Source organism: Arvicanthis niloticus, chromosome 6 (assembly GCF_011762505.2).
Source record: "Arvicanthis niloticus isolate mArvNil1 chromosome 6, mArvNil1.pat.X, whole genome shotgun sequence".
Lineage (NCBI taxonomy): Eukaryota > Metazoa > Chordata > Mammalia > Rodentia > Muridae > Arvicanthis > Arvicanthis niloticus.
This window is the reverse complement of record NC_047663.1, coordinates 75,659,346-75,674,069: the sequence shown is the minus strand read 5'-3', so window position 1 is coordinate 75,674,069 and position 14,724 is coordinate 75,659,346. Positions and strand designations below refer to the sequence as shown.

Here is a 14,724-nt window from a genome sequence, read left to right as displayed (position 1 = left end):
ATAATACTAATTAGGATTATTTAAATGGCAATGCTGATAAGGGCTGTGAAAAAGCAATACAGACTGCTAAGAAGGCTTAATGCAAAGGACCCAGCCAAGTCTGAGGAGTCAGGGAAACTTCACAATTTTGAATGAGTAGCAGTTAGTGAAGTAAAGAGGGGAAAAAAAAATCAGGCAGAAAAGAGTATGTTGTTTGACTATTACATTAGGATAGACCACTGGACATTGAAGGGGAAAGGTGGCCTAGGTCTAAAAATTGCTTCTGAGAAAACTTAGATATTTTACATGTGTCAGTATCTCTTTTTTGGTTGGACAGAGAAGTCCATTGTTTCCTTTCCAACCTTGTGATGAATGTTACAGCTCCTGGTCCACCAGATTGCACACTATAGACTCAGGCCTGTGTCCCCAGGGATGATGATTTTTCTATTGAGACAGTACTCAAGGTGCATTTGATCCAGTGGTGAGTGTTTTGGGAAAAAAAAAAAATTAAATGCTCTTGACAGCCAGGGGAGGGCAGTGCAGTTAAAGAATCTACTTAAAAAGAAGGGAAACTGAGGCCAACTGTTAAGGATTTGGGTGTGGCTAAATGAAGAGTCAAATTCGTTTCTGCACCCTTTAAACTTCCAAGTGGCTAACACAGGGGTCATAACTACCGCTCTTTCCCATTGTCTAGTCAAAGCCTCTCTCTCTGTATAGTGGACTTCAGAAGTTGAGAGGCTCTTGCTATTTGAGCCCGTAATGTAAAACTTGCTCCAGTTGAAACAAATTGACGACATTACTCAAAGGCAAACTGAAAAGCCAGGCCTATGCTCAATCCCAAGGGTGAGTTACTTGGCTTGAGCGGTGATACATGGGAAGGCGCTTTTCTGGGTTAAGATAAAAACTCCTGGTATCACATCTCGCTATCGGGTGCCTCATCTCCAGCTCCCTGGGCCAGTATTGCAACCTGAAATACTCAGTGGACAGAAATGAAACTTTATAGAAATTGGGTGATCATCACCCTTATCAGATGAATATGACGCCATCCGCAGGATTTTAGCCAACCTTGTGTGTGGGGAAGGGGGCAGTCTGAGGATCATAGGTCTGTGTAGCTTCCCTGCCAGCCTGCCACATGCAAGTTGGCAGGAGAGTGACAGCAGCTTTTAAGATCCTTCTGTAACATATGTGCAGGCCAGTCATAGCAGAAGCCCTGAGGTGGAAAACAGACCAGACAGGCACCAGGGCAGGAAGAGAAAATGAAACACCAAAGTAACACTCTCTAGACCATGGAGCACACAAATAGGTCTACAATCACCTAACACATATCTGATCACTAAACACGAAAGCAGAACTCTGCTACAAATAGAATCTTATCCCAATCTGTGCGATCGATCAATATTTTATACATGAACACATGCTCCTCTGTGGCTGGCTTGAGGGTTTTAAGAATCAAGATCCTAACTGTTTAAAACCACATCCTTTATCTGCAGTGCTAGTCCAGAATGACTTGGGGGACAGGGACAGGGACAGGGACAGGGACAGGGACAGGGACAGGGAGGGGTTTAAATCTGAAATGTCATCATACCAGGCTCTTCTACTGACTATAAGGCAAAGTAATAAACATGCCATGATACCTGCCTTTGTAAAACATGAGTGGATAGCAACACAGTTTGGCCGTTGTTTAGAAGATCATTAAGATGAGTGCGTATGGTATAAAATGAAACATTTCTTTTCTCCTTTCTCTGCTTCCTTAGAGCTTTCCTCTTCCTCACAGTGCTTCATTGGTAAAACCTGCTGCTGCCCGAGTCACTAAACCAACAGTGTTCTTTGAGGAGCTCTTGTGTGCGGCAAATCTATAAACTCAGGCCTCAAATTTGTCTACCTTTTAACTTTGGCAGCGTCCTAGAAGGTGTTTTTGATTTGGTTAGTTGGTAGAACCCAATCCTTATTGAGGGAAAAAAAAGTTGGTGAAAATGTAAAATATCTTTAAGGTATTGTATCAGATTAATCTATGTGTTAATAATGTTTTATACTTTCCTTCATATATAAAAAAAAGTCTCCAATGAAGATCATTAAAATATATAGCATTCAGGTTTCAAATGAAAGTGGAAGACACTGCTCTATGTTGTGTAAATTCCTCAGAGTGCTGGTATCACTTATATTCGATGTACAAATTCAGGGTGTGTTCAGTGGCCCTCGTAACTTGCAACAATAGAGATGTTTCTATGCCTGGAAGTTCGGCATCATTTTCAATGTTACTGTGTTTAACTTGGCGCCTGTGATGTTATGCAAGGATACCATTTTTCTGAGCTTGGAAATAGAAGAAGGAAATAGAGAGATTTTACTATAGTTCATATGTGGGTCTGTGTCTTAGGGGAGAAATAACTTTACTTGGAAAGCGAATAGTAACACTCTGTAAAGTTAATAAGTATCCACCCCTCTATATTGGGGACAAGGAATTACACAACTGGTATTTTATGGAACTTTGGCTGTATTTATAGGATCAAAGTGACCATTTTAGCCAAACAAGACACATACTTCAGATAAGCAACAAAACTAAAGGGAGGCTGGACTTCATCCATCAAAGCAGACTTTGAAAATCTCAAGTTTGGATGTCTCTGAGCTGCAACGTCCTCATCTATAGAGTAGAATAACCTACTTGAGCTTGCCCACCACTCAGAGTTAACATCAATGGTGAAGCCTTACGAGCACTAACCAGTGTTCAAGTCATCAGGAATTAAACGCCGAGTACCACCATCATCCATCACTGTGCCAATGGGTGGGGCTCCTGTCTGCATGAGATGTGTTGGGTGGTTAGGCTGATTCTCTACACGCATGTACACACACACACACACACACACACACACAATTGTGCATAGGAGTGTGTCTATACACAGACATCAAGGTTAAGCTCAAGAAACGCAAGGGGAAGAGCAGGGAGTGACTCATGAATAACAAAGAGAGAAGAACTTGAGAGTGGTCTGAGTTTTCTAGACTGTGCTAGAAACCATCAGTTTCATGCAGAAGCTGCGTCTTTTGGGTAAAGAACTGTGTGGAAGCAAGTGGAAACTTTCCCCGGGGAAGAAATGCCAGGAACATTTCACATGCATTTGCATTTATGTATGCCCCCTTCTTCTTGAGAGGAATCGTTTTCTTCTTCATCATTCTTATTCCCATCGCAAATTTATTGCCCCCTTACTCTGAACATCAATTAGCTTATTTAAATTCACCACAGCCCTTGTGAAGTGGGCTTTTAAAAATAATTATTATCCCCAATTAAAGTGGCAGAAGCTGGGAGTTAGGAAAAGGATTTGCACTCAGAGGTAAAGACAGAAACTGGCTGGGGAACTGAGGACCCCTGGATCCACAGACAGTGTTGCATCTGAGCCCAGAGCTACCTCTAGGGTAGAATAGGGGAAGTCATCCATACTCAAAAGGGCAAAAACTGGCATCCATTCATTTAGCTTTGGAGAGTAAACAGACTTTGAACACAATTATCGTGTTGTAGAAATAAATTGGAAAAGGCGAATATCTGGGCTTTTTTTTTTTTCTTCCTCACAGTTCTGGCAGGATAATTCAGATTCTTAGTAGTCCTGTAGGACGTTGAATCAGTACCTCATAAAGCTTACACAGAGACGGAAGTCCCACCCCTCTTCCCTCGTCATGTGCAGATAAGTTTGATGATCCACCTTTCTGTCCTTGTGACGTCACAGATCATCACCACGGAAACATCTGTGCTGTAACAAATGCTGGCTTGCAGCACCACTGGCCATATTAGGGAGGAGAGGAAACTGGTTCAGCATGATAAGCCTCCCAGTCATGAAAGTTCACTCCAACTCTCATTTGCCATGGCAGCTGTACTTGTGGAGAGAAATACAAAGAGGGAGTTATTTGCAAAAGCGAAAAGCATGGCCCATCGCTTATTAAAAGTTGGGCAAGGTTGAAATTCAGCTCAAGTACAAAACACAGGTTCCTTAAAAAGTCACTGTCTATGCTCTCTTGCACGATGACAGTGGAAATCCTTCAGGGCACCTCTGCCCAACTGCTTATACACAAGCTATGTGCATACAACAGAAGGCAATCTCAGGAGCTCCCACGGGCTCTAGGAGCGGATGTAATGCAGAACCAGAGTGGCCATGGCTACACTTTACATTTATTGTTTGATGAGTCAGTGGCAGCGTTAGTCACTGCAGAAACGAACTGCTGAGAATTGATGGCTGATTTGGGGAGGAGTCATAGGCTGTGTGCACTGGTGGATTATGGGTGGGAATCTAGCCTTTAGTTCTATGTCGGCTTGGGCTGTGGTTTGAGTAATACTTTGAATTGGCGAGAGTGTGGCGTGGTTGACTGAAGGGGTGGTAGATGAGGGTCACAAAGAGGAACAGGTTAAAATGACACATGCATTTGCAAATGCCCCAGTGAGTTTCCTTACTTCTTACACTAACTTTAGTTAGAATTTTGTTGCTGACAAAAATAATTATATAGAAAAATTCTGGATGCAAATTCTTTTTATAAACTAAAGAGCTGCTAGGGCAGGGTCCATATACTCAGAGGTCAGCAGTTATATCTACTTCAACAGTGTTCCTTTCCTGTTGAATTAACTCCCTGCCTGCTCCTGTGAGGGCTTGCTTTGTAGTCCTTTCTGACAGGATTTGAAGGTATCATTCCTAGCAGATCTCCTGGAATGTACAGGGTACCTCATAGCTGGCAGTAATGATGAACAGTTAGAGGTTCAGTTATCTAAATGTGGTCACAAGATCTGTGCTGTCCGATAGAACCTTGTGAAGAGGTACATTCCTACCAGTAGCTCCTTACCTCTGGCAATATAAGTAATATGAGAAGTAAAGAATTTTTCGTAGTAATTAAACATTGAATAAGTTAGTTGCGGATAGTGGCTCCTGCGACTTTGCTAAACAGGTTAAATGATGAGACTGAATTACAGTTAATTAGCCTCATTGATGATGAAATATGAAGGAGAAACTCTGAGCCTATGTATGTGCACATGTCCATGTCATGAGAGTAGATTGTGTGTGTGTGTGTGTGTGTGTGTGTGTGTGTGTGTGTATGCCTATGGTAGTAGAGGTGGGGAAGTCCACAGCCTAGAGCCATCTACTTCCAGAATGAGAACCACCCCTTTAAAATTTTTGTAAGTTGAAAGGATCAAAGAGTGTTTCATGAGGCATCTACTCACACATTCTAGCAACGTACTAAAGTCTGGGTAGGAAGTTTCACTGTGCTCTGCCATCTAAGCTGCTCGGTGAAGGCAACTACTTAGACACAACAGCTCTGCCCATATCTGGAAAGGCTAACTTATTTGAGGGTCTGCTGTGTCCATCCACCACATGGTGTGGAGTCACTGTGAAAGAGTAGATGGGATGTCCACAGATGGGTGCTAGGTTACCCTGGGGCCCCTCTTTAATCCACGGCAGATGTTGACTTCTTCACAAACATACAAACATACCTACTGATCATGTGTCTGTAAACAGCTGATGAGCAAGGCTCTAAAAGATCCTTCATTCCTGCAACATAGCCATATATACCATATATACCATATATACCACGTATACCAGGTGTACCTGGGAAGTTTGCCATTGCCCCTCTCCTCCAGGTTCTTTGTCATTGAGGCAGAGGTGGTAATTCTAGACCTGCTCCAGGCATTGCCTCTTGGTGGTCCCCTGGCCGCTACCCTGAATGCTCCCAAAATCTAACTTGTCCAGTTGAAAGACTGAGCTGGCCACTGTTTCTGAGGGTAATATGCAGGGAGCACCAACCAAATTCAGCTTGGTTTATTCAAGATGGATATATAAGCTGCAGCCTCTCCTGGGCCTCGTCCCAGCAAAAAATAAGTTTTCCGAGAGACGTACAAAAATGACAGTGAGAATAGTTGCAGCTAATTGGTTTTAAAACAACTAGTACTAACTCTCTTGTAGTGTAGGGTGGGGAACAAAGCCCAGGTGACTGTCTCCTGCCTGAGCCATCTATTCAGAAATATACAGCATCTGTATATATCTCATTTTTTTTGTTGTTGTTGCAGAGTTACCACACTTATCTTCCTGTTCTGCTTTTTCAGGCAAATGTCACCATCCATACCTAGGCTGACAGTACATTAAATGAACCCTCAAATTCAGTAAGGAGAAGAAACCTTGGGACAAAAAACAAAGAGTAGATTTGAAACGCTTTTAAACTTTTTAGCACATTTTTTTTTCGTGTGAACCAAGCCAGATTCATGTAATGTCAAATCATGTGCATGCATCTCTCCTTCCTCTGAATCCCGAGTCCTGCTCCCAGACACAAGAGAGCTAAAAATTCATATTCAGCTGAGGAAAGGCAAGGCTTGGTGAACAGATGGAGTGGAGTTCAGCATAAAGGTTTAATCCTATCAGGCCGATTCCTGTATGGCCATCTGGATAATCCCACACACACATTCAAGTCCCGTTAAAAATATGACTCCAGCCAAGATTAATGTCACAGATTTTCCACTGGACATGTTCATATTTGACTTTATGATTTTCCTGGCCCAGGAAGATTGCTTGTGAATAAAGGCTAGTGTATTCCTTGAAGAAGTGGTTACATGGTTTTATTGTTGTTGTTGTTCAATCTGAAAATGGCTTCCCCTTTTTAAAATGTTGGATGCTTGTTTGTGGGATGATTTCCACTCCTTTGCCTCCCTAGCTTGCCCTCCTCAAACTGTTCATGTAACAGGTTAATTAGGAGAAGAGGGTAAAAATTATGTTGTGCAAAAAAGTTTCCCTGGTTGGAATAAAAAGAATTATTTACTCATGGTGTCATCAGAGGCAAGCAGTTTCACTACTGCTGCGACAAACAGCACAATTGGATCCATGAATAATTCATTCTGAGGGTTTGCCTACCCTCCATGACTGTTTCCCCATATTACTTAGCACTGGAGTGGCTGACAATCACAGAACAAGGGGAGGAGAGAGAGAGAGGGAGCTCGTGGCGACATTTACCTTTCACTGTTTCAGAATTAGAACTCTGTGCATTTTAATTCTGACTCACATATGCATCGCAAGTTGGAATGGAATGTATTCAGCCCCCCTCGAGTCACAAAATTCTGAGCTTCTGTGTGTATTTAACAAACAATTTTTGTATATTATGAAACAATGCTCTGTTGCCTGTCATTAAATCCAAAAGCCTTCAACAATCTTTCAAGCGCAATTTAGAAGTTATAGGCACATCAAAATGTCAAGATTTTTTTTTTTTTTCCCACAGCTAAATTGTTAAACCGCCCTGAAGAGTGAAAGTGAACAGAGTTCTGGTTCTCAGAGAGACAGACTCAGAAATTCAGAAGCAGGTGCCCTGGAATGTTCCAGAATACAGTTGTGACCACACTTATGGTCTTCTCTGGCTCAGGCACTGCTGTGCCCACTGATGGCACTTGGAACGTAAAATGAAACAAGAAAGCAGAAAATTAAGTAGGAAGAGAATAGGTGGTGGGCTGGGTCTGTGATTGGCAGGTGGCATCACTTGGACCAAGTGGAGATAACCACTTCCTGCCTTTACAGGAACAGTCTTTGGAGCAATGTTTCCATCTAGTGACTGGGAGGTTTTTTCTTTCCTCCTTTTTTCAGAGCCATTAATGCTGTCAGAGCAAAGGGTTTTTCTGCCAGATGAAGTCACTTTGGGATAAAGGATGCAAAGCTCTTGAAAGTCTCGATTTCCTCATGGAATATTTAATAGGTTTAATTGCTGCGTCTGGTATTGAGATATCTCTATATCATGGCTTACATTTCCCTTTAAAGTGACAAATAACACACACACACACACACAGAGAGAGAGAGAGAGAGAGAGAGAGAGAGAGAGAGAGAGAGAGAGAGAGAGAGGAGACTCTTGTATATAAAATGCTGTAATTCTTTGCAAAGCAACATCTAGATGTTTTGCTAGACAAAGCAATAAATGCAGATCAATAGCAAAATGAAACACACTCTAATAAGTGATAAAATACTTAACTACACAGTGCGATTGCAGAGGACCGTAAGGAAAAGCAGAGCCAGCCTCGGGTAACTCCATGGAGCAGCATGTGTTGCTGCTGCAGCTTTCGTGATAGGGCTGTCACCCCTGGTCACTTCCTAATAGAATTTGTTTCTTGTGAATTGGGGGGCATCTGTAGTTGGGCTTGCATTCTGCACATGGGACCACCCCCATGGGTGGTAGATGCCTGATGTAGTGTTGTAGCAGCTTCTAGCTTCTCAAGCACACTGTTGGAGAACAGTTGTCCCAATAACAGACCCCGTGGTGAAGGTGGAGAGGCCTAGCCTTCCAACTAGTGTCACACCCTCTTTTTGACCCGCCCCCTTCATGTCTTTAACTGCTTGTTTGGAAACAAAGGAAGAATTGGGAAAAATAATCATTTCACTCAAAAAAGTAGCATGACATTATTGAGACTGCTCACTGGCTCACTGGGTCGAAGTAGAGTTACTCCGTGGCCCAAGAGCTTCTGGAATGGGGTTACTCCAAAGCATAGCATCGCTAAAACCCAGCAGATAAACAGGAAAGAGTTTTTATGAGCAGACAAAGGTGCCATTGCCAGACTGGCAAGGTGATTCATCAGGCAAAGGTGCTTGCTGCCAAGACTTACAAACCCGAGTTTGATTATGTGCGACCCACATGGTCGAAGGAAAGAACACATCACCTCATGTTGCCCTATCAGACCGACTCCTCTATGGCCACCCTGCACTCTTATGTGCATACCCTGGCATGTGTATGCCCCCCTAAACAGACAGACAGACAAAAATTAGAGTCCAGCTTACAGGTCTTGCATTTTCAAGCATCAACCATTCGAACATTAACAGTAAACATATTTCGTATGAAACAGTTTGATACATCTCCCAATGAGCACTCCTTTCAGACAAATATCTTTAAGAATGAAAACAATGACACCTCACTTCAATTTAGAATGTTCTGTTGTCAAGTCTACCTGTTCAGTCCATTCAGCTAACGCATTAGCAAGTAGCTAGACTAAAACACTTAGCAGGTTTGTTAATGAAACTCAAGACAAGCGTTATCTAATAAACATAGACAAACTCTGGATGATGAACACACAGGGCATTGTACGAAAGACATGAACTCCAAATAACAGGAGGCCGATGATAATAATAATGAATGATTATGGCGGAAACAAGTGTACAGCATACCTGATATGGGTTAGCACTTCCTGCGAATTTTGTGTCAAATCTGTGAGGTCTCAACCCCTGGAACCCACTACAGTCTCCATGGAGCAACTGACTGTGCTAAATGGTAAATGTGGAGTGATAGAACCGAGGTCAGATGAGTTATTGGTCTTCACTAAGATACTAATAAAAGCTGGTGCTGTTCTCGCCACCTCCTTTGGGAGCCTTAGGTACCTGCTTTTTAGAATTGCTTGTTCATAGAGGGCTGGCCCGTGGAATATTAGGAAAAGGGATCTGGTATGTCTCATGCAGAGACACAATGGAACCAGAGAGCAACTTTGTACCCACTTCACAGTTCACACTGAATACCATCAGGAGACACAGACTATGATTCGAAACTTCCTAAATTTGTAAATTTCGCCAATTGATAGAGTATTATTTGCCCATGGAACACAAAGATGGAAAAGGAGGGAACAGAGGCACACAACACATCTCTACTGAGGCTTCTAGCATGGGGCAAAGATGGCGGCGGCCAAGCACTCATTTTGGAAACGAGGTCTGATAGACCTTGAACCTGGGTCATCGTTATGGCTGCCCCAATAAGTGAGGCATCAGTCAGAGCACAAAGAGATCTCAGAGGCAAAAACAAGAGCAGCCCCAGGACCCTGCTGATCAGCGCACACACCACTAATTCATCTCAATGAGCAGGCACCTCTGAGCTCAATTAACCCTTATTCCCAAGGCCACCCATAAACCCTGAGGTAAACACGGCTCTCCAGACCCTGGCTTTCTATCAATGAAATAGGTCATTTCTATTGGAGGCCGAGCTTGTAAATTCACCTTGCTGATCAAGAGCTCAGTGCTCCTGGTTGCAAGCAGGCAGGCGCTAGCATCATGTAGCATTGATTCTGTAAGCCAGACAGTTTTAAATTGCTGAGGGCATCTGTGATTTCTTCTGCCTTCTAAGGTGATTTGAAGAGAATATACATGTTCTAGAGGTGGAAGAGGCGATCAGAAATGTCCCCAGTGTAATTGTCTGCACACACATTATGTACTGGAAGCTGAATGATTTCTCTCGTTCCTATTCACCCCCCCCCCCGTTTTTTTTTTTTTTTTTTTTTTTTTTTTTTTTTTTTTTTTTTAAGTTCTTCCTTTTCTTTTCCTTCTCACAGCAGCTATTGTTCAAAAGCAAATTGGAAATCTGGTAATTAGGCCCTGACTCACAGTGTAGTATTAAAGTCCTGAGCCAAAGTTCAACACCCTGAAATGAAATTTAAACCAATTAATCTGTTAGATTTTTATCGCTTGTCCGTGTTTTCTCAGCAATTCCCCCAGCACGTGGCCTTTGATCAACTCTCATACAAACGCTAAAATGTGTGCCTGCTGCTAGCAAGACGGAATGACATTAACATGGTCCTCATAAAACAATCAGAGCAGAGAGGCCCTCAAACAGGCAGGGCATAGTAATATTTAATAAAAGCGCACACATAATCTTCAGAATTAGCATTTTGTGCCTTGCAGTACCTTTGGGAGAAGAGCTTTTATTTGTGGAGTGATCATTATAACAAAGAGGCGCTACCTAATAATTCCCACTTTAATTCTGCAATGTGCCAGGAGCATTTCAGAACCATTATGCTAAACTGGTGGGGTAATCATGTTATTGTCACAGTTTGAAGGAAGGAAAATCTCGACTTTGGTGGCTGGTGAGGGGTGGGAGAGGCATTAAAGAAAGAAGGGGGGAAAACTTTTATTTTTAATGAAATTTAGAACCAGAAATGGGTCTGTTGCCCTTGTGGACAGAGCGTGAAAATGTGCGGCTGGGAAGGAGTCTTTCATTAATTAAATCATGAATTTTCTGTTTTTTTTTTTTTTTTTTTTTTTTTTTTTTTTTTTTTTTTTTTTTTTTTTTTTTTTTTTGAGAAAGAATGCTATCGATTATCACGGCTTGTTATTGACTCCTGTAAATCTCCCCACTTGCAAATTCTGCTAAATCTAGCTAGGGTGCATGCTAAAGTAGTGAACTCATTCTTTGCCTCTGTGAGTAGATGGTATCAAGGCAAGTGAGACCGTAACTGCTCAGAGGTTTGGCCAGTATCCTTAGACAACTTGCCAGTGGGATGGAGGAGAGACCCAGGGTCTCTGAGCAGCCCCCGCTGATGTTCAGTGCTTGCCTGGGTTCTTTTTAGTATTGATTTGCTCTAAAAAGTACAAATGTCATCACGTGTCCTGCTTCACTGAACTCTTTACTCATATATTACCATAATATATGCTCAGTGGAAAAGCCTCAAGCCACATAAACATTCATAGAGTAAAAATTAGTAGCCTTCTTCTCCTGTCAGACCCAATCTGGTCATGTTCCCTTCTCATAAGGACCCACTGTGGACAACTGATGTGCATCCTGTCTTCTAGACACCTGGTCACATATAACCTGGAATTACACACACACACACACACACACACACACACACGCACGCACGCACGCACACGCTCACGCACACACACGCATATAGAGCTTCACTATATATAATTTTACAAATTATCTGGAACCCTTTTTTATTAGTTTGTATTGTTGTTACCACTCAGGAGTTTCCCTCTGAAATCTAGAAAGATAGTATTTACATTGGTTCCATACTTTTAGGGCTCAGTGTTTTTTCCTCTGAGCTCTGAACAGCTGTTCCTAGTATTTAAAAGCATGGCCACTTTCCTTAAGTTCAAGTGTTTCTAAGTGTGTGTATACACACCCTCATACACTCCACACTCTCCTGTATCCCTTTCCCCTAAATCCCCCATATCCACATACACCCAGACCCCCCCTACAAACACACACACATACCCCCACACACAATCTTTGTACTTTATAAATAATAAGTGGATAATCAAAGAAATGAGTCAGGTATAAAGTCATCAGATCTTGACCATGTAATGGTCAAACAGCTCAAATATGCCCTTCCATATCCTTGTATGCTGTGGTGAGAAGTTTGGGAGAAACATTGGTTATCTAAACAATTATGTCTGTATCGCAAAAAAAATAAATAAAACCAGAAAGGCCAAGGTTAATAGATGCTAACGTGAAGATCATTTTGCATTCTGCACGGGCAAACACAGTCCCAGCATTTAATGGCACCACTGGAGTCCATGTTTTTCACCTAGATGGGGTTCTAACACCCAGTACAACTAAGACAATATTGCATATTTCCCCAAACATCTTTTGTGTGTGACCTTAGCACCTAAGTACATTGAGTTATAAGTCAATTTTTAAAAATCGGGTGATATTAACAAAATGTTTTCAAAATGGTTGTATATTATGAACATTTCATAGTTGTTAAATGTAATTTATCTGTTTTATAAACAGCTTGAAATTCTACATTGTATTATGCCATTGCCTCAGAAGCCCTTAGCCATGTGTGTGAACGTTTTTAGTTTCTGAGAAAGCTTTTGTGTAAGAAAAAAGTCCTATGCCCTTGAGACACTGATCCCCCCCATCCCATGTAGCAAAAAATGGACAAGAATACAGTACACCCATGGATCCTTTATCTGTTCTTGGTGAATTGCTTTGTTTGGGGCTAAAATGCAGGAAAGTAAATACCCGAGCTGCCCCGTTTCAGCTGCAGATGTGTTCCTGTGAGTTCAGCCAACACCAAATGTTTGGTTTGGATGTTTTTAGACTTCTCTGTGCAAGGTTTTGAGGATTAATTTGAATGAGGACCAAGGCCATCCCATTTGTTTGTGTGGTGGCACGTGAACACTGGTCCCGCTGGGATTAACTTAATGTTTTCTTTGCTTATTGCAGAAGTTAAAACACCAGACTCTGCCAAATTTGACAAAGTCCAATACTAATTATTATTATTTTCCCAGCACTTCCCACTCCCATTTAGAATTAACTGCTGTTCTCCTTGGCGTCAGCATTTGGGAAGTCCGCCTTGAATACTTAATGTTCATTAAAGAGGATGGTCTCCTCTCTTCTTGCACAATATCTAACTTGCTTTCCAGTCTTGCTGAGGTGCTATCTGTGGCAGACATCACTATCAGAGCAGCAGCATGGTGCTGATTGGTTAAAGATCCTTTGTGGTGTCCAGGTTCCTTCGATAGGTTTCAGAATCATAATCCTATCATCCCATGTATGTCTAGTGATTCTGTCCAGAGTACTCAATGCTCTTTAGGAGAACCACCTCCTGTCTACTTGCAGTGACAAGTTTTGCAAATTATTTTTCATCTCCAAAGGCCATTTGCAATAGGAAGAGGAGAGATACAAGGTCTTGGAAAAAATCAGCCCTAAGTTTTTTTATGCCCAGGAAATGCAATAGAGCCAAGGTCATGAAGGCAGTCTGTGGTTCAGCCAGGCCACAGCTATTTGTTTGCATAACTCACCTCAAGTGACCTGCGACTTTGGATATATAAAATGGGACCCATGACATGTACTTGAAAATAATTGCAATGATTTTTAGTGATTTAATGATTTGATGATTTAGTTGTTGAATGTTACAAAGAGAAAAGCATGGAGTGAGAATCTTTCCTGCTCCAGCCTCCTGCTCACCCTGTTAGCTTTCTTTCCATTGGACAGGAATATTCACCCAAGAGGGTAGCAGTTTTCACTTTATGAAACACATTCAGCTTTGAAGCAGCTCTATAAGGCTTCCACAGTATTCTTACCTCTAACATTGTTAAATTTAGTTTGCCTTCTGTGTTAAATTTCCCAAGCTTTCAAGGCTGATAAAGATTTGGGTGAAATACTATATGCATCTCAATAGAACGACACGGATGTCTTTAAGAACGAAAGTTGCTCCCCAGGATTCTGGTCCTGATATGGCTAAGAAATGCTGAGATCTGGAGGGACTTTCTGTTAGTGAAAAAGATAAAAGATTTTTTTTTTTTTTCTTTTTCTCAAGTCTCCCATCATTAAAGTTTGGTTCTAACAGCAGACTCCTTCTCTTTTTCATGTGTGTTGAAAAGCAGCTACTCCCTGTATCAAAGCCATCAGCCCGAGTGAAGGATGGACGACGGGAGGCGCGACTGTGATCATCATAGGGGACAATTTCTTTGATGGGTTACAGGTCATATTCGGTACCATGCTGGTCTGGAGTGAGGTAGGTGTTGTCTGAACATTAATATCTAATAGCTTGGTCGAGTTGAAGACACTGTCTATACTTGAATTTCTAATAAAATGTGTAGGTTTTACTGGTACCACTCTGGGTGGCCCTTCTCCAGTCCACAGAACTTTAGAAACTAGGAAAGATGAACTGAGTTTCCCAGGAGGTTAAATGCTTGCTATTGGTATCACTGCCATCTAACCCATGAGCACAACCAGAGCTTTCTGTTTGGTGTTTGTCCTCTTGGAGTTTCCGTAGGGTGAAGGTCCTTTTGTATAATTGGAAGTGGAAAGATGATACAGGGTTACAAAATATATAGGAAAAGCTATTCAAACCTTAACAAGCCAATTAAGTGTGGATATTCCATAGATAGAATGTACTGTGGTTTAAGCTTCAGAGACTCCTATTCATATGTCAGTCATAATGCAGGGAGCTCTTGACTTATTCAGTGACTCTCAACAAGAGTGAGTCACTGGGGGACCCTGAAGAACCCAGGGTTTTTCCACAGTAGGAACATACAGCTTTCAGGT

The 14,724-nt window shown here is 41.9% G+C and overlaps 1 protein-coding gene across 11 annotated transcripts in view; it reads left to right on the top strand.

The window, feature by feature from the left end:
- Window positions 1-14,724, top strand: part of Ebf1 (EBF transcription factor 1) — a 387,708-nt gene that overhangs the window by 274,102 nt on the left and 98,882 nt on the right. For 6 of the 11 annotated variants that reach the window (XM_076937012.1, XM_076937011.1, XM_034505151.2 and 3 more), the window contains one exon: window positions 14,058-14,191. In XM_076937012.1, the coding sequence (XP_076793127.1) occupies window positions 14,058-14,191 (134 nt within the window). The remainder of the gene's footprint in view (window positions 1-14,057; window positions 14,192-14,724) is intronic. The other 5 variants (XM_034505153.2, XM_034505152.2, XM_076937014.1 and 2 more) reach the window with 1 other exon arrangement.